The sequence below is a fragment of the Montipora capricornis genome, chromosome 12 (assembly GCF_036669925.1).
Source record: "Montipora capricornis isolate CH-2021 chromosome 12, ASM3666992v2, whole genome shotgun sequence".
Classification (NCBI taxonomy): Eukaryota; Metazoa; Cnidaria; class Anthozoa; order Scleractinia; family Acroporidae; genus Montipora; species Montipora capricornis.
The window spans coordinates 19363076-19383075 of NC_090894.1; the positions used below are offsets into that span (position 1 = coordinate 19363076).

A 20000-nucleotide genomic window follows, 5' to 3' on the forward strand; every position below is an offset into this window, starting at 1 on the left:
GATAGACTGGAGGATTTTTAGTGTGTAACAAATAATGGCAGAGATTCTCATTCATTGTTAAATCCAGCGCGACCTAACTCCGCTTGAATCCAGTCCTTTTGTCTTCCCAAGTTTTCAAAGGTTGTTCAATGCCAAGCTGTGAATCATAGCGTTTTTTTGCCTTCGTATGCCAGACCCCTTCCCATTAACCTCCACCATTAATTTGCCATGGGAAGGACCCGTGAAGCTGTCTTTTGAAGGCTCCATTTTAATGACAAGAGCAAAGGTGGCGAACAGCTGCTGCAATCAGAGGTCGGTTGGATTGGATGGGTCAGCGTCAGGGGAAGCAAAGGGGGGCGGGCCCCCTTTTTTTTTTTTTTGGGGGGGGGGGGGGAAGGTGTGACGATGAACGGGTTCGTTTTAACTCCTAGATTAATTTGCACTCTTTCGCCTCTCAGGAGAGACCAACATGGATATACTCCTCCAGCGACATGAAATTCCAGTGAAGGCTATTCCCATCTTATCATCCCACTCTCCGTTCAAACAAAGCTAAATTCTGTGTCCTCTAGGTTAATCGCAAGGCAAATGGACATCACCTGCTTTCCAGCGGACGGCACATATTGGTCTTTCTGGTTATTATGCCATTTTAAAAAACTCATCACGTGGTAAGCCCAAGAATGTTCATCGTCTCCGGCAGCCCTTTCCACACGATAGCGCTGGCTTGGAAACTCTCGTCGGCCCACAACTCGCAGCAGTACCCTCCTGTGTGGTCTTCCACTCAAAATAAAATTTCCCGTGTGTTTGTCGAAGCGGTTTCCGTACCACTGTGGGAGCAACTCTTTGAGCAAAAAATTTCAATCGGCGGCCCATCAAGAAAGACATGGGGATGCTTGTGGATAGTTATTGGCGGATCTTCTACCTAGCAAGCGACTTAAAATCAATTTCCATTGCGTTGTCCCCATGTTGATAATACTCGAGACTACTCCCTTTACGTGAACTAACTGCTCGCTTACAAATCCTCTCGCAAGCGTCAGCGGATATGGAAGTTTAAAAGGAAAGCTATCTTTTTACGCTTTTCGATCCCTGCTTCATTTTGCAAGTTAGGCTTCTGGACACATCTAAATGATGTTCTTGTGTTTTGTAAAATACGTCGTGCTTTGTGATAGCAAATTCCTAGTATATAGTTAGTTTCAGTCTCTATTGGTTCCATTAGTTATTTGCAGTTATTGATAGTGACCTTTCTGTTATCGGACAAATGTACGTGATCCATAACTAATTGTCAACTGATTTGCATGTATTTTGGCGCTGTGACAACACAGTCGGACGTATTCATAAATGGCGGTCCCATTTATAATTATTTGTCACGTGCCAATTAGCCTACCAACCTCATTTTAGTGCAAAATTCTTTTCAATTCACTGTATGGTGTCCGAGGCTGGGTAGGCTAATTGCCACCTTCGACAATAAGAATTCTGTAAATCGGACGCCATTTATGAATGAAGGTACTCTAGGCAACACGTAGTTTTCACGTGACGTCATTCGCCGCCATGTTTGGTAGACGAAACACAAAAGATCTCTCGCTAGGATCTTTTTGTCCGTTCACCAGCAATTGTACATTGCAGCGTTGTTATCTGTGCCTCCAGAGATTAATTGGTTGCAAAACCAACTATATGGTGACTTTTTTTCAGCCAAGCACAGCGCGCGTACCATCTGGAGATATAATAAATATTATGGGTGCCCTTTCTTAATTCAGTAAACGACGCACAATCAAACGTGGAAGTATGCTTCTGTTTCTTGAAAAAAAAAAAACAAATATTGCCTTCTCTTCAAAAGAAAAGGAAACAGTGGCGCAGAGCGTGGGGGGATAAGCTAGCTAATCCTTCATCTGAATCCATGTGAATGAATCCAACCTCCGTTGCTGAGTGCGCGCGCGTTTGAAAAAACTTCAAGCCACACTTCATTATTGTCTCATTCCTCTTCAGGAAAGTTACTGCAATCCATTTATCCAAAAGAACTACAAGCCAACTTGTGTGCTCATGACAAAAAAGGAGATAAGAAACCAAGAGAGAGATAGAGGAAAAAATGTCGATAAACTAAAAGCGACAAAAGCAAAGGCCAATTTTTACAGGATTGAGGGGTGAGGTGAGCGTGAAAAACCTTTCGCGGTACAGGGAGCAAAGAGCCGAAAAGCAGACATCTTTTAATTGCAATCAAGTTTTATTTCCAGCTTTTTTATAGCTATTGAGAATCTACACCGCCGAAACCTTGAGGCTGCCGTAGTGTGACATTACAAAAAGGTCCAAACACTATTTTTGCGTTTCTATCAAACTGTACAATTGTCGGTTTGTCTTCCTTCATTTCACCTAGTCAATTTGTGTGGTTGTTCTTGAACAAGGTATTCCGCCTGAAAAGGCAAACAAAGGAGAATTATGTCGCCTATGATGCTCCTTTACTTGTAATTGCAAAACGAAAACCTCGACAACCGCTTTTTATGTAGATTACACTTCACCTGGTTTGAATCAAAATCCCCTTTGAAGCCAAAGCGAGTATTCTCACTCAAATATAAAAAACAACGTGCCCACCATCGCGAAAAAAACAGCTGTTCAAAGACTCCTAGGTTAACGGTGCACATGGGCTTTTCTCTTGTTTACTTAGCTGTCCATGAAAACCTTGATTTCACTTCTCTGTGCAGTGCCTTGTTCTGGTTTTGGCCACACCCTCCTCCCCGTCTGCCTTCAAAAGTATCACCACAGTAGTTAGCGGTATCCTGCCCACAGCGCTAGTTGCCTGTTGTCTCCGATTATGAAGTTTTTCCAGTGGCAAATTGTTATAGAGCGAGTTTTCAATTGGAGTGTCATAAGAACCAAAAGAACCAAGAGTAATTACTTTGGCCAATGAAAAAGGATAGACACAGTCCATTAGTGTAAACCAATCAAAACTCGAAGTAATTACACGGTAGCTCGACACAAAGCGCGGGAAACTGTGTACTCCGAGGCGAGTTCAGTACGATTGGTTTTGGTTTCGCTTCTGATTGGTTGAAAAAATGGAGCGAGACTTTTTGAACCAATCACCTGAGTAACGTAATGGCAAAACCAGAGGTAAATGTCGCTAATTACTTTGCGACACTCAAATTGAGAACCGCTCTAGCGACCCGATAAAAAACCCTAAACATGAGTATTCCACAAGACTCACCAAATAATCGCACTGGATCACGCTGTGGCGCATTTTGGGGCAGCACTCAATAAGGCGCTTGTGCCAGTGTGGGCTATCCTACGTGTTTCATGAGGTAGTTCCTGAGTGGGATGGATCTGATTTTCCAACCAACTCTTGCTCCTGGCGTTTGACTTCGGAAAGGCGAACGCGCTTATGAGAAAAATAAAAAATGACAAGTGTGGGTATCGCAAGAAAGAGAATTGGGGGTAACCATACATTTTTTCCAGAGATAATTAAAGCTTTCAATTTGGAAAAGAAACAGCACACATTGCGTTGGCATTCTATAAGGCTTTTTTTACAAATATTAGTTGATTAATTATCTTCAAAAAATGCATTTGTTCTCGCACGCTAATCTAATTGGAGTTCAATAACACGTGCTATGATCTGCTTTTCCCGCATATCCCGCAAATTAGGTGAGGTCACTGTCCTTCATTTGAGGTTAGCCGCGGATTTCTCGCATTTGCAAAGGTCAGAAAATTGCTTTTTTCATTGCGATCATCATTCGCTTAGAAAGTCACTTCATTTTTACGTGTACTCTACATCGAACCTCGCTTTGTTTCCGTTTTCAAAAGCATGCGCTATCGTTAAACCCTCCTGAGGTGAAGCTTCCTTTTAACGCATAAAAACTAAATTAAAATTGATATATCAAGAACGCTTTTTCTTGACGCGCCATTCTTCGCTCGCTTCGTTGTCTCTCAGTACCGCCTCTCTGCATCTCGTTTCTTCGCGTTCCTCACTCTTGTCTTTCTCTCCTTTTGATGCTTTACCATAAATCAACAGCAAACATTCAAATTACTTTCAATTAAGTTTCATGAAAAACGACAACAACATCAACAATTTATAACTTTAAAGAACCATCCACAAAAGTGTCCCCGCGTGTTATTTAAATCGTAATAACTAAACACGTACGCGCTTTTCTGTTTCAATTCTTTCCATTTCCGCTAGCTCTTCGGGAGTAGGACCTGGTGAAGAAAACAAAATTACAAATTTTACAGGTAAATAAGAAAAGTGTCGTTGTTTCTATGTGTTTTAAGCAGATTTACGAAGCACCACAAAGTAAAGTGGGAAAGTCAACGTCCTCTGAAGCTTGAAAAGAACATCAAGAGTACATCATACCAAATGGATTTTTCAGTTGCGCTGAGGCATTGGGCTAACGGCGTTTCGCCCGATGAAACGTTTCTTCCTAAGACAACAAGTTATCGAGTTAGAGCATAGAGACCAGGTATGGGCCTGAGGTGTAAGGAATCAAACAACGCAATTTTCTATAATTTGTCAGGGAACCGAATTTTAGATTTCTCTGCCTGATGAGCTCAGGTGCCGGGCCACCTTGGTACTCTTGAATATGAATTGAGATCATTCCTGATCAATAAATACAAGGTCATTTCATCGGCATTTATTTCCAAAGTTCCTATAAAATTACATGTACATGTTGATTTATGTTTTCTTCTCTTTTCTTTTCCTCCACAATTCCTTGGTTCTCAGTGTTTTGTCCACCTCACTGTTCCGTACATCTGTCTTAGATCGCTATTGATCAATCCTACTTACCGTAATTTCTGGGTGAGCCCATAAGCTTTTTAATTTGCTCAACGGTCTTCGTCATTTTCCTGGTTTTATCTTGAGTTATATCTGGCGAAACAACACGGATATGATGAGGACCCAATGCAGATTGCAAAAGTAACGTAAAGTGACACACATTTACTGTATTGGCATTTAAGAAACAGGTTCTCCGTTAAGGTATTCGTATATGTTTGGTTGGATTTGATCGGCTTTTGACCGCGCACGCGCAGTCGCGTCTTTTGACCGCACACACGTCGTACGGTAAAAAATGTAAGGTATAGTAAGGAAACGAACTTTATTTAAGTGTCTAGTCGTTCTAGCGCTGGAGCACTAATTGGGACACTGTAAAGTGAAAATTATCGCAAATCAAATCAATTGTTGGTTTCAGTTGAGGAGAGGGGAAAATCGGGAGTTCCCAGAGAAAAACCTCTCGGTGCAGAGTAGAGAACCAACAAACTCAACCCACATATGACGCCGAGTCTGGGAATTGAACCCGGGCCACATTGGTGGGAGGTGAGTGCTCTCACCACTGCGCCATCCCTGAGCTGAACATCTCGAGTTTACCAACAAAGAACAGTCACTCTGTTAACAGCCTAACGCGGAGTTACCTGTTCCGTCCATTAAGTTCTTATCAGCTGATCGGGAGTTAAAAAAATCGATTTAAAGTCCGCAAGGGCTATTTTCATTTACTGTACTCACCGATGTGATCTGGATGAATCTCCAATTCATCAAAATAGTTCAACACCGTTTCGTCTTCGGTGTTGATAGCTCGGAAATCAGCCAGTCGCCGCATCAGTCCTGCGGAAAATAGCATTAAGTTTCGGGATAAAATAGATAGAGATGTAGCGTGCGATTTCAATCAGAGATTTGAGAGACGTGCCCGCAGTTCCACAACTTTTGACGTCCGACTGGGGTTAATACAGTTTGGGTTGGGGAATAAGAAAGGAGGAGGAAGAAGAGACGCCTTCATTTTAGCGCGCAAGATATATTTGTCAGCCAAAAGAGATCATTTCCTCAGAAGGAGATTTCGGCTGTCTCCTTTGGAAGAAAGCAAAATAAAGTTGTAAATGGAAACTGTTGAGACAAAACACAGGATACAACTCACCTTCTTCTGTGTTGTGTGTTCCAGCGACAACGCTTTCCGGTAAATTCATGACTCTGTTCTTCAGGAATTCATCTGGGGCCCTAGCGATGCTACCACCTCTGTAATTCCAACGATGACATAAATATAAGTTTAATAAACATATGAAAAGGTTCATGATTGTTTAGTCACAATCTTAAGTCTTTTATATAAAAGATCGGCACCCTCACATGCAGTTCATACCTGTTACTTACCGAGTTCAAGGACCGTACTTTTTTATCTCCACTTAAGGCCCCCTAAAAATTCTCGGGTATTATGTGCGATATAAGGATAGCCTCACCCAAACCATTTACGCTTAACTACAACCACGACGTCGACGAAACGTCCCGTCACCAATTATATAGACATATCTGCAAGTGTGCATGGTAGTTTCATTTCCGCGGCACCTTTTCATCGTTTCATGCTTTAAGAAATGGCCATGAGCGGGAAGTTGTATGTTTGTCTTCAAAAAGGCTAGAAAATGGCTACAAAATGTCTCACGTAAGAGTGGTAATACCTGGCATTGTTAGCTTGTCATAACTAAGCGGTGAGTCTTCTTCTCCTTCCTCGCCTTCTTCGGCTAAAATGTTGCGAGATTAAATTGTAAGCGTAAAGCAAAAGAAACAACCAAAAAAAAAACTCTAAGGAAAATCCGGTCATTTATGGTATGATATTAACCTGCAAACAATTCCTTGGCCTGTTCGTATGTTTTTGGGTAACCATCCAGGATAAATCCCTGAAAATAAACAAAAGGATAGTCGAAGATTATAAATGCTCAAATACAAGTGCAAATGCTTCCTAAAGTTAAAACACTGAGGCGTCGATCTCGCTGAAAAAATGTTATTTCATGAAATCAGAAAAGCCACGAGGAGGAACATTAATGCATCATTATTACCTGGTTTTGACAAGGCATGGAGTGTAACTTGTCTCTGTAGAATCTGATGATGTACTGATCTTCAAAACGACCTGCTGAACGAAAATAACGCAGCTAAAATCATGTATTCAACTTAATACAGTATCACTGACGATGTTTTATGCTTCTGCTCCAAAGTTAGTCCAAGTGTAAAGTGTTTATCATAAAAAAAAGTGTTTATTGACTTGAAAAGTCAGGGGCATCCAACGAGAATATAGTTCAAAACCACTTAAACATAGCATTAAACATAGCACTGTCAAACGTATTTTAGTATTTAACGGGTAGATATAGGCATATTTTTATCCCCTAACAATTTTTCAGCTGTTCGGATTTCCTAGCTGAAAGTCTAGTGATGCGTGTTTTACGTATACAGAATCCACCTTTTCTTTGTCGAGCAGTTGAGTATAAAATTTAGGTTCATCTAAGTCATAGGCAAAAGAAGTCTCCCTGGAATATCACCTAGAAGTCTCCCTGGGATATCACCTAGAAACACCACATTTACCGCTACTTCTCTCCTTGCTGTCCTGCAGAGCTTCTAGAAACTCTTGATCCTCTTGTGCTTTGAGGTCATCCTCATCATCACCTTCGGCATCTGCTCGCGCTACACTGCGTTGCTATTTACGAAAAAAAACCATTCTCATCAGTAAGTTATTGTCTCTTTGCGCAGTTTTCAACTAAGTGCTGTAAAATCAAATCCAAACCGCATGGCCAATCACAACAACCACTAATAAATCACATGAGCCAATCATAATTTTCCGTTAAGCGCGGGAAAAGGCGATCTGCTCTTAATTGCCTCTGATTTTCCGCGAATGCGACCCAAGAGTCTCAAGCCAATCAGAAGGTGTTTTATTACAAACCAAAACAATCCAAAAAGTGGTTTCGACACTGAATGAAAAGCACTTCATCATACAGCAGGAGCATACTGTTTCTCAGTCCTCCAGGCTTCACAACAGCAATAAGCATTATACAAAAATTTGGTTTTATCAACGGAGTTGATAATGTAAATTGGCCACCGTACAGAGATCACAAAAGCTGACGTTTCGAGCGTTAGCTCTTTGTCAGAGCGAATCCGAAGGGCTAACGCTCGAAACGTCAGCTTTTGTAATCTCTGTCTGGTGGCCAATTTACATTATCAACTCCGTTGATAAAACCAAATTTTTGTATACTACTTCCCCACCGACGCAGCACCACAGTTTCTTTAGAAAATACCCCCGTTCATTTAGCAATAAGCATTGATAGTTCAAACCATACAGGCAGCAAAGCACCAAGTAGTACAGTTTACAATGTGCCTTTTTGCGGCCAACATCTCGAGGGTGGTGACTGGGTTGACCAATCACAGCATTCTGTTCTAAGCAACTACTGTCCATGTAAATTATTATCATCATTGAACTTCCAGGCCCCAGTTACTCAAAGAATACTACGGAATTTTAAAGCTCACTTACAAGTCTATCAATGGCTTCATCGATGACATCTTGGATTTTGATGTGGTGAAGTTTGTAGTGTTCACAGAGTTGTTTAATTACAAGTGTCTTGCCTGACGCAGGTGGACCCAGTATACAAGCTCTTAGTGGCTAAATTAAAGATAAACACCAAGTTTGTTACTTTATTGTGACCATGAACATTTTTTTTATAACAGAGGCAAATTTGAAATTCAACACAAAAACAACAACGAATATTAGCCAATATCAAAAACACCATAGTACTCTTTGTTTGCCCCTCAAACATTTTACATAAGCATTGGTTGATTCTAGTTTCTCATGAGACCATTATAAGTCCCAAGAGAAAATAAAAATAATGCTTGTACAAAATTTAGGAGGAACACCAATAAAGAGAATTATAGTATTTTTGAGATTGGCTAATCATCTTACCAGCAAGCCACGTGTCTCTTTGTACTCTTTAATAATGTTGTCTATGTTCTCCATAAGTCCCAACTGGAGATACAAAGAAAATTTTTAAAAAAATGTATGTAGTACTGAATCCCCACCAGCAAAGTCTCCTTTTTCATTGATATTTTGGGACAATTCAAAAGAAGACTCTACTCTGCTTGCAACATTTTCTGTTCAACTTGCGCCACCCTTGCCGAGCAACTGAAATACCTTTGCATGTCATCATATGACATGCACCATATGTGGCTTTTTTCCAGTTCCATGCACATTAATACATACAGCCCTCACACAGGGGTCTTCTCAATAATTCTTATGATGATTTTGGTTAAGGTATCATCAGCAGAGGTGACTACAAATTACACGTGGAGCTCTTACTTCTGCCACCCAACTGATGTTCATTCCCTCCTTGACATAGGTTGCATCCATTCTGAGGTTGACCAACAGCATGTCAAAGTCAGCTTGCTGTGAATAGATCAAGCAGAATTTACATGATCGTACTGTTAACAGATTGAAATTAACTGAAGTGATAAGGCCCTCTTTCTATAAACCATCGCAACATGTAACCCGAGGGTATATGAGAGGGGTGAGGGTGCTCGTCATCTTGCTTGGGGGTCTCAATTTCGGATTTCAGCCTCACTTAGGGTGTTCTGGGGAAAACACCATCACGTGTAGCTTATATGTAGCTGTGAAGGTCTCAATTAGGGCTTCTCCTTTAGGGGTTTAATTCAAAATTCCGATGAGCATCCCCACCCCTTCATAACGATTCCCCCCCCCCCCCCCTCCCTCGGCATGTAACCAACCTCAAGCTCTTTTATCAACAATGCTTCCTCTTTGGAAATGTTCTTAACTTTTCCATTTCCTAGGTGTGAGCTCACAATCTGCAATGAAGAATAATAGTTTATTTATTATAATTCCACTATGATGCCATTTTACCATATTTGGTCAAGAGAACGTGCAAAATATGAGACGGTAATATACTGCAGTGTCCCGGTTTGACCGGTGTAGAACATAGCAAATACGGACGGAATGGGAGTTTCTCAATGAAAGAAAGCATTTTCAACATGATGCAAAGACTGAGAATTTAGAGAATTTGGTTTGTGATCGCTTGTCACTCGTCACTTCGTTTATCTAATCAAATGAGGATATTTGGCTGGCTTTTGTGCTGTTTACATTGATCGCACGCGCACTGGGGGACAGATGCGGGGCTTGGAAATACTACGCAACTTGCAAAATATCCGCGCGTATTATACATGTTAAACCATCGAATAAGATGTGTATACCGGTATATTGATTCATATTACCCAATTCACACCTCAAACACCCTTGGACAGCCCCCATTGACAAGTAAAATCATCTGCCATTAGACAGAGTACAATCTATTACCTTTATAAGTGTACATGACATTTCAAGAATAACAAATTGATATGTGGGAGACACTAGTGGATTAAGATTAGACATGTCTTGGGAATTACGCATAATTGCATGTTGGCTTTTACTGAGGAAGGAAAATCAGGATGCCTATGAATTCAAGACATGTTGATGGAAGCCAAGTGCACACACAACTGTGTCATCTCTGCTTCCACAGCAGCAAGAAAATCACATCACACCATTTGCAATGTCTTCAAGCACTATCTAAGTGAAAAAAAAAAAGCAACAATTGCTTAAAGTGATGAGCTAAGTGTGAGGATCACTTCTTTCACCCAACTAACTAAGTGACATAAAGTATACTACTGCAGTCCAGTTACAAACCTTGACAATTTCTTCAAGTGTATTCTTTGAGTCATCCACAGCGACAAGATAGCGCACTTTAGGGTTTTGATCACAAATGTTCACAATCACTGCAGCAAGGTCAGTAATGTGGATAGTTGGTACAACATTCTGACCATTTCCAAAGCACTGTAATGCTGGGGCCTGACCATGCCATGCTGTCTTGAACAGGAAGTGAAAAATGTCTTCCCCTGCTCCGTACGTTAATCCAGAGGCAACAACATAGGTAATGAACTTGGCTTTGTTTGTTTTTCCATGTTTTATGACCAGTTTCTCCGCACTGATATGGGGTTTAAAGTTGGGATGTGCTCTTCTACGACGATAGTCATCTTCAGTGAATGAAATCTCTGGATCATCCTGTTAAAAAAAATTGTCCTATCAATGGCATCAATGGCAATTTGCTTTCAGTGCAAACATAGCAAGAAAATTTTTTTGCTATAATAATATTGTCTGCTTACCAGAATTATTCCCATAACATGACACTACAAATAGTACGTGCTGGACTCTTGTTCATGTTCAGTGAACTGACAGCTTACTTACCCACGGACTAATAGAGATTTGACAAAACTGACCCCATTGTTCTGTTGCCCAGTGTCAAAGGTCATAGCTTTGTTTGAATTGCAAATTAAAGACAAATTTCATTGCCAAGAGTCAATTATTATATGTGGGGTGTCCGCTTAAGAGAGACGGTAAACAAAAAGAAAAAATCCAATTTTAATTTTCAAAAGTGTCTGCGTCCGTTTTATACGAGAGAGTGTCCGCTTATGGGAATGTGTAAAAATTAAATAACTACAGAGTTTGACTGGAAGGTAAAATGGGGAACTGAAAAAGGTGTCTGTAGAGTAGTAGAGCTGTCCGCTTACGAGAGTGTCCGTTAGTGGAGAGTTGACTGTAGCAGTAACAGCCAAATGTGCACTCTTACCAAGCCTATAGGCCACTTTCAAAAACATTATAATACTCTTTGTTTGTCCCCCAAATTTTGCATAAGCATTGTTTCCAGTTTCTCTTGGGACTTACAACGGTCCACTTACTGCACCTTTTATAGCCGGTCTTAAATTTAGCATTAGCACCAATGACCTTTGACAAACATTGTGGAGAAGTAAACTTGTGGAGTTTGGGGCTATTTATATAAATAAAGAGATTGTACTTCATCTTACTGCAACTTGGGTAACTTACAGGATCAAGTGGCTTGCTTCTTGCCCAAGTCATCACAGTTGACAAACAAATAAAAACTTTAAGCTTCTTGAAGTTTTCCAGCTCTGCATGAAGGGCTGATAAAAAAGCATGTTAATAATAAATGTTAATAATAGAAAGAAACATAATGGGTGTATTAAAGGAAAAATAAGAAGAAAAGGGAACATTGGCATATCAGACATCACAAAAAGCAGCAGAAAGTGTGTCATTTCGGTTGATGGAACATTTCTGCCTCATGACTTTATTAACATATAAAATCATATTTGCTTCACCAGTGCTTCTTGCAAGTGCACAATCTTGGTTAGATTACCTGAAACAGCCCATGTTGCTTCATCCACCTGATCTGGACTTCCAGTGATGTCATAAACAATGATATCACACTCCAACAAATGAGGTAGCAAATCCTCTTTGGTATTGTACTAGTAAATAAAATTCAACCAAGAATCGAGTTAGGATGTCTTCTCTGGAAAATGTCTTCCTATTCTAACTTATCAACATGCATTACCGGTAAACTGAGATTTGAAAAACATAATATCAATACTCTGACCTACTTGATTCATCAGCTGAATGTTGTTGTTGAATGCTTGTGGTTTAAGCAATGAACTTCAGTATTATATATACATAATCAAGTAAAAATTCATGTTCATTCCCTTCTTACAAACTGGGAGAGTGCAATGCCATGACTTAATTCCGGAGGTGGGGGGTGAGGGGTGATTGGGTCTGAGTTAGGGTTGGGGCTAACCCCAACCCTATCCTAGATTTATTCACCCCTCACAGGCCCCTACCCCCAGCTGATCCACAATAAATTAATAGCTATTGGACAAAAAAGAAAAACAACAACAACAAGCAGACAACTGGAGCTCAGATTCATAATTTTTTATTGGAATTTGACAACACCTTGGTTGCCAGTTGGTTGCTAATGAGTCTCCCTGACAGCAAGATAATGAAGCTTAGTTGAAATAAGAACTTAATGTGACAGTTGCCTGGAAGGCTAAATAACCTAGTAGCATACCTGCCAACCCCCAGAGTATAACAATCTCAAGAGAAATCTTTATATTACAAGAATGTCATTTTCGTCAATGTCTGAATACTCTCCGATCACTCAAAGCCTTCCGAATGTTCCTGACGTCTCTCGGTTAGAACAGCATTTACCGATAATACTGCTTTTATTCCCAATGATAACCACGCCAATTTTCTACCATATTTGTGCAATTTGATTGGTTGATTTCTGGCCAATTATGATACTTGTTGATTAGATATCAATCCACTTCTTTTTTTTTTCTTTTTCGCCATCTTCAAGATAACGAAATTAATAATTTTTTTTTTGAAAAATGCCACAGTAGGTATTTCCTGAGAGATTTGGTGCTCTAACCAGGAGACTGGGAGGTTTGATGAAAAACATGGAGACTCCCGGAATTAACCAGGAGAGTTGGCAGGTATTCAGTAGCTACAATTAAGCGACAAAAATAGTTGAGACACTGAACTGGTAAGACAACAATTAAAGAAAAATCACCTTAATGTTACATTTTCCACTTGCACTTCCCCCTCTTCCCCTTGCCTCCCTCCTTCAATGTTGGTAACGGAAAAAGGAAGAGTTGGTGAAGAAAACAACATTGTTTGGGGGGAGGGGGTTAGATGGAAACTCTGGGGGAGGGATTTGTCCGGGATTCCTTAAAAGGGAAAGTGTCTCAACCCTTTTGGTGCTTATTGTACCGTAAGATAATTTCAAATTAATTTGAGTAGCCGGTTGCAGATAACTCCTTATGCTAACTATCACCAGAATGCCAGCCAGGCAGAAATACAGGAAATTTTTCGGCTTAAGGGGACACTTAGAGGTGTTTACGCAAAGTACACTGATTCTCATTACATATCTGGCCCCAGTTGTTTAAGTTTAAGTTTAGTAGTTTAAGTTTAATAAAGCTTCTTACCAATGTACAAAAGAAAATATATATACAAAAGTACAATAGGTAAAGGAAAGCAATAGGGGGAAACTGAATTCAATTCAAATGATGGATAGTGCTTAATATCCGACGGATAAATCACTATCCAGTCACTGGATAAGTCATAGTGAAACCAATTGTGCTATCCAATGGATAGCGATTTATCTGGTGGATAGCGTTATCCACCTTTGAACAACTGGGGCCTTTATTGTACATTGGGCATACATGACTGTACCTCAAACACCGTCTCAACCCACTCGGGTTTGAATTGTGTGGGATCCTGAACTGTGCCGACTACTTCGTAACAATTCTCCTTTGGGATCTGTGGCTGTGCACTACTTTGTGATTCATCATCATTTCCTTCATCTTCCTCAGTTGTTGCGCCAACAACAGATGATGCCAAAATCTTGAAAACAATATAACTTGAATACATCAAGAGTCGCTATCAAGACATCTTGAAATTGTATAGAAGTGTGATAGAATACATAAATTGAGGTGTACTAGATGAACTATATTGAGTTGCCAAGTATACAAGAGTAAACGCAACATATATTAACTCGATATACCATACTATCAAGCGACAAGCAAGGCTTACTATCACGGTGAAAACAGCTGAAATGTTCGAAAACAAAGTAAAAAAAAAAAACACAAGTTTGCTATCCCGTTATGGTCTAATCACTCCATCAAAGACATTCCTCGATCTAGTTGTACCTTGCTAATGTTCTTTCCGGTGTACAAATCCACATGATTGACAAAAACTCGAGTCCTTTTCGGTTTGTCTTCGCCAGCAAACTCCGCCATCTCTTCTTGCTTTAGAGGTTACTATGGTAATAGAACGCTGAGCACAACTGTCCCATCATTCACAGAGAGCGGAATTCTCCCCATGCCTTCTCGTCGAAGAAGAAATAATCGTTTTCATCTGCGACGAAGATGTCTACCCCTCTAAAAACCGGTGCTGTTTCTGATCTTAAGAACCTTTTTGCTACGCCAAAGCACTTTTTAATTTTTATAGGGTACATGGCACTGTTTATAAACCAAGGTATGACGGTATGAAAAATCACAGCAACTACTTTGTACCATAGTACATTCATCATTGATGAGCTTTTTACTGTACATGTGTTTCGTTCTTTCAGTCACGCTTCAACATCAAGGGGTAGTTCTCAGCAAATTTTTAATTTGCGTAGACAACGTATTTGCGTAATCCAATATAAGCTCAATGTCAATATTGGCCAAACTTATTTTTGGCAGGAATCCTTGTGACCGCTACCAAGGACGAAAACAACCATTACCCTTACAACACAACAACAGTGGTTCTGCTATCTGAATTTATCAAACTTCTCGTTTCTTTTGGGCTTCAACTTAGAACGTAAGCATAAGCGTTTAAATTTGTTATTTGAGAAAGTTTTCGATCTCAGTTTTCAAAATATATAAGCTCAAATAAAGTGTCTGTTATTTTTAATTGATAAATGTATCCTTTTTCTTTGGATGTGTTCAGCATCACCTTGGGTGAATTCATCAAACAAGTTTTCTCCAACACTAAGGGTAAGAAACTTTAATCATTTTGCTGCAGTTAAGTCTGGTATAAAAGTATTGCTTTTAACTTTTCAGCAACATAATAAACAAGCTGCTCTGAAGTTCACAACTGTTGCAGAAGTATTAAAGTGCATCTGAACTCAAATATTTTTTGTCTACAATGTTAATCTCCCCACCAAAACCAAACATATTTTAATATTCTTATGTTAAAATTTCTTTTTTGTCTCCTGGGAAAGACTGGCAAAACTTTCAGTAATTTGGACCAACAACCTTCAGTTGATTGAAGAGACATGGGGCGGCTATTCCCAAGTATTACATCACAAACTGCTTTGCAATGCAAAATGTCTTTGAAAACAGGTATGCAAAGCACTTTGTGATGTAGAATCAAGAATAATTTACCCATACCTCTAATATCATGATGGTGGGTCCAAATTACTGCTAGTCCCGCCAAGTTTACGTGACTTGCATGGCACAGAAAGAGCAAAATTCTGGGTAACAATGGTGACATATGTTTTCTTTGGATGGGGAGCTTTATATTAGAAATGAAAAATATTTAAGTTTTTGTGCACTTCAAGGATAAATTTTCTGGAAGTATGGATGGGTTTAATGTCTTTAGTAATGTGCACATCACAAGGGTTGACTGGAATAAGCTTTGTTTGTATATCACAGGGGCCATGGATTAAGTTTGAAAGTTGGTGGGGGGGGGGGGGAAGGGGGTGCTAGGTCTTGGTATATGTACTAGTAGTGTAAATTTCTAAGTCTTTGGTCCACCCGAAAACAGTACTGTAAGAAAAGGTGGGTGGCTATAGCCCCTCCCTCTCCGCGGTCCCTGAATCAAATAGACAGACCATTATCTAGACAAGCTCTGATGGAAATTCACTGGCGGAAATTCCTCTAAACATGTGATGCCTCTTTAGCTGTTAAGTCTAACAAAAAACTTTTAACCAGGGTTCCAATTTTTTATTACAGTTTATCCATTTCCTGTGTTTGTCAGCAAGTGTCTGTTGATGTTATTGTTTACATCATATTTCACTGTCTGAAGAATGTACTTACAGAGGGTATCATGCTATAAAAAAATTGATTTCAAAAGTAAGGACTTGTAAATCTCAAGCCTTTTGACTTGACAATAAGCAATGAGATGTTAGCCACCAAGAGCTGAAAAATTATCTGGAGGCAAAAGTGGTAATGAGCCCATATATTATTTTGTAAAAAATTCAAACTTTCAATCCGTTATTGCTAAAAAATGTTCAGTATATCTTACTTAAATTTAGGTAATTCAATATTAAGTACTGTTTCTTTGGCTGATTGATAAGAATATAATGCAGAATGTTATGCTATTGAGGTAATCTTGTAATCAATAAATATGCCTTAATTCTACTATGTGTATTAGAAATGTACTCTCTCCTTGAGACCGATAATTCATTTGGATGAATCATATGGTTCTAGAATTAAATACTTGAGCTATTTGTACTAAAATGGACCTCAAAACATTATCAACCATCATATTATTGTGTGTATTGTGTGGTTCCAGAAAATATCCATACCCCCACCACGGAAGACAATTGGAAATTCCGAGGGAGAGGGGGGGTTAAAGGGCAGTAATTTCCAAGGGGTAGGGGGGTTTCGTGGGAAACTACTTTTCCAAAGGGTCACGAACCACATACAAAACATTGAAAGCAACATACGATCGATCTGAAGCACAAAACACACTATCGGACGATGTTTTGAAACAAAAGTCAGTTTTGAGATAAAGTTAATACTATTAGCTTCAATGTTTCCGTTTTTCTTTGAGTTAGCTAGCGCTACAATCTCCCGAAGCTAAGAACAATGTGTCTTTCATTTGGGACGGATTCAAAACATGAATTTTCTGATTTATTTACTATGGTTTGCGAAGTTGTTTAAGCGAGTGAAATGTTCTCATCGAAGTTCGCACAAAAACGTGAAACAGTCGACGTGCAACCCAAATGTTTAAGCTTTGCAAAGTTGATAGCGCACAAGCTGAAAGTTTAGCTGGATAATGAGCTTAACAAAGCGTTATACATGTATTTTTCTAAAAGTTAACCTTAATGTTGTAATAAAATTCTACCGCAATTACGTAACTAATTCACTCTCGTTTTTATAAGTAAAAAAATTCTGGAAATTCCTGAGGGGAGGGGGGTCATCAAAGACCCCCCTGGAACGGAAAATCCTGGGGGGAGGGGGGGTGCAAATCAAAAAGTCTTCCGTGGTGGGGGTATGGATATTTTATGGAACCACACATTTTAATTTTACTGTAAGTATTAATGTACACTTGTGCTTGTTTTTCCCTTTTAGTTTTGCTTCTCTACGTTGTCCCATCATTCTTGTACTGTCTTTACAACAACTTGGCCTTTGTGAATTTGGCAAACTATGACCCAACAACCTACTACCTTTTGCTGCAATTTAGGGTTGTTGTAACTGGAGTAATATTTCAGGTAGGGAAATAAGAATTTGTTGTTCTTGAAAGTGCTTAATTCCCATACCTCAACACACCTTTTAACTTTAATATTTGTTCTCTGAAATCATCCCAAATACATTGTGTTGTTTTTAGAACCTTATGATTGAAAATCAGATTTGGAACGAGAAAAGTGGTCACACTTTGATCCATAACCAAGAAATGCACGGGAATGGGTTTGATACTGGGTTGATGTCACAAATTAATTTGCATCGCTGTTTTCAAAGAACTATCTCAATGCAAAGCAGTCTATGATGTCAACCCAGTATCGAACCCATTCCCCTTCATTGCTCGGCTCAGCGATGCAAATTAATTTGTGACATCAATCCATTATCAAACCCATTCACCTGCATTTCTTGGTTATGGATCAAAGTGTGACCACTTTTCTTGTTCCAAAGCTGATTTTCTTCTAATTATTCATCATTATTTATAGTTATGTATATATCAACTTCATCATATTTTAATTTTTCTGTACAATTATCTTTTAAGAAAATTAATATTATTAATATGTAATTAATAATGCATATAAAGCACTATATAAGTGAATTAAATTATTATAATTATTATTATTGATAAAAGTATGACCACTTTTCCCATCTTTCAAAGCCAATAAATAAGTGAAATTTCAATCAAAAAGTTCTTAAAAAACAACACAATGTATCCAGTAATTTAATTTATGATCAGACAACCCATTGACTCCTGAACCACCACTCATTGATGAGTAAAATTATGTGATATTAGACAGTAAAATCTATCAATTTTCACTCTTAGGAGTCAATGGGATAAAAAAGATTTATTCAATTTTTAGCTGAAAAATATCCCAACAAAATGTTCTGAGTGGGCCACTTAGGGGCCTAATATAGTTTCAGTTTGTTCATTTTGTTATTGCAAAGTAAGCAACTGCAATGTGCTGCTCACAGTGGATAATAATATTATTATTACCATATTACTTTCTTCTCAAACATCCTGTGTGAGCTTTTGGTGGATATCAGTAGATGAACAACCTCTTGTTATATTTTAATAACAAGCAGTGCTTTTCCTTTGTTGCAGGTTCTCTTTGACAAGCAGCTAAGTGTTCGACAGTGGGTTTCTTTGCTGTTATTAACATTTGGCTGCATTGTAAAGCAAATGAAATTTGAGAACCTTACCAAAGCCAGCAACAGCACTTTCTCTCAGTTCTTTGATGTCCATTTGATTTTAATCCTTGTTCAGGTGTTTTGTTCATGCTTTGCTGGTGTTTATAATGAGTACCTTCTTAAAGGAAAAGGTGGCGAAGTTCCATTTATGGTCCAGAATTTTTTCATGTATTTGGATTCAATCGTTTCTAATTTTGCTGTGCTTTGGTTCAATGGCACACTTTCGGATGCCTTTACAAGAGAAAGCATTGCATCTATTTCCCAGGGTAAAGTATTGGCTATAGTGTTTAACAACGCAGCCATTGGTATAACTACAGCTATGTTCTTACGGCAACTCAATTCTATTCTCAAGACTTTTGCAAGTGCTTTAGAGATCATGTTCACAGCTGTATTGTGTTGGTTTATCTTTGGCATCCCAGTAGACATCTTTACATTTATTGCCATTGCCATAGTGTCATATGCAGTAGTTCTTTATGCTCAAAACCCTGTGGATAACACAACGAAACAAGAAAAGCCTAACAATGTTGGTTCTCAAAAAGCTGACACAAATGTTTAACATTTTATACTTATTTAAGGAGCTAGAAGTTTAACTTAAAAGTTAATGTTGTCAAAATATACATAGGTTGTACAGTAATGTCAAACAAGAAGTTTTAAATAACAATGCTATGTAATTATTACCTAGCACTCATTTTTAAGTCTCGAGCTTATGTAGCAAAGCACAAAATGGTCTAATAATACAAGGCTGCTGCCTAACGATTGCCCGGTCGCCTGGGGAGCCTTACTTGCGAGCGTGGGTGACCAAATTTTTGAACGAGTAGCCCGAACAGGCGCCTGGCTAATCACAAGGTGATTCATCCTTACTTTTAATTAATTAATTCTGGGCTCTTGAAAAAATGACTTTTCAATTGGTTTTCAATTGAGTGTCGAAAGTAATTAGCGAATTGCTTTTCAATTGGTTTATGATTACTTACTCGCGCCACTTTTTCAACCAATCAGATGTAAAACCAAAACCAAATCGTGGCTCACGCTTGCACATTTTCTCGTGCTTTGTGTCGGCTAGATGTAATTGCTTCCAGTTTTGATTGGTTTACTGGATTGTCTCCGTCCTTTTTGATTGGCCAAAGTAATTAATTTGGTTTTGGTTTTACGACACTCGATTGAAACTCGCTCTAATAATAATAATAATAATAATAATAATAATAATAATAATAATAATAATAATAATTATAATTATCATTACTATTATTATCATCATCATTGGGGTGACTGTTTAAGCACAAAAAATCAAATG

The 20000-nt window shown here is 38.9% G+C and overlaps 2 protein-coding genes across 2 annotated transcripts in view; one reads left to right on the top strand and one right to left on the bottom strand.

Moving 5' to 3' along the window:
• Nucleotides 1–4087: 4087 nt before the first annotated feature.
• Nucleotides 4088–14382, bottom strand: LOC138025500 (adenylate kinase 7-like). The gene is made up of 17 exons (XM_068872701.1): nucleotides 14279–14382; nucleotides 13803–13973; nucleotides 11938–12046; nucleotides 11610–11704; nucleotides 10416–10790; nucleotides 9467–9544; nucleotides 9042–9128; nucleotides 8649–8711; nucleotides 8223–8351; nucleotides 7283–7394; nucleotides 6763–6833; nucleotides 6546–6603; nucleotides 6369–6447; nucleotides 5853–5932; nucleotides 5447–5545; nucleotides 4736–4816; nucleotides 4088–4152 (listed from the first exon to the last, which is right to left on the bottom strand). The coding sequence occupies exons 1-17, from the start codon at nucleotides 14366–14368 to the stop codon at nucleotides 4088–4090; spliced, it is 1842 nt and encodes a 613-aa protein (XP_068728802.1). The 5' UTR covers nucleotides 14369–14382.
• A 99-nt stretch (nucleotides 14383–14481) lies between these two features.
• Nucleotides 14482–20000, top strand: part of LOC138027340 (UDP-galactose transporter senju-like) — an 8386-nt gene continuing 2867 nt past the window's right edge. The window contains exons 1-5 of the mRNA XM_068874919.1: nucleotides 14482–14606; nucleotides 14816–14933; nucleotides 15063–15109; nucleotides 17414–17553; nucleotides 18624–20000. The exon at nucleotides 18624–20000 is cut by the window's right edge and continues 2867 nt beyond it. Coding sequence (XP_068731020.1) covers nucleotides 14498–14606; nucleotides 14816–14933; nucleotides 15063–15109; nucleotides 17414–17553; nucleotides 18624–19265 — 1056 coding nt within the window. The 5' untranslated portion in view covers nucleotides 14482–14497 and the 3' untranslated portion in view covers nucleotides 19266–20000. The remainder of the gene's footprint in view (nucleotides 14607–14815; nucleotides 14934–15062; nucleotides 15110–17413; nucleotides 17554–18623) is intronic.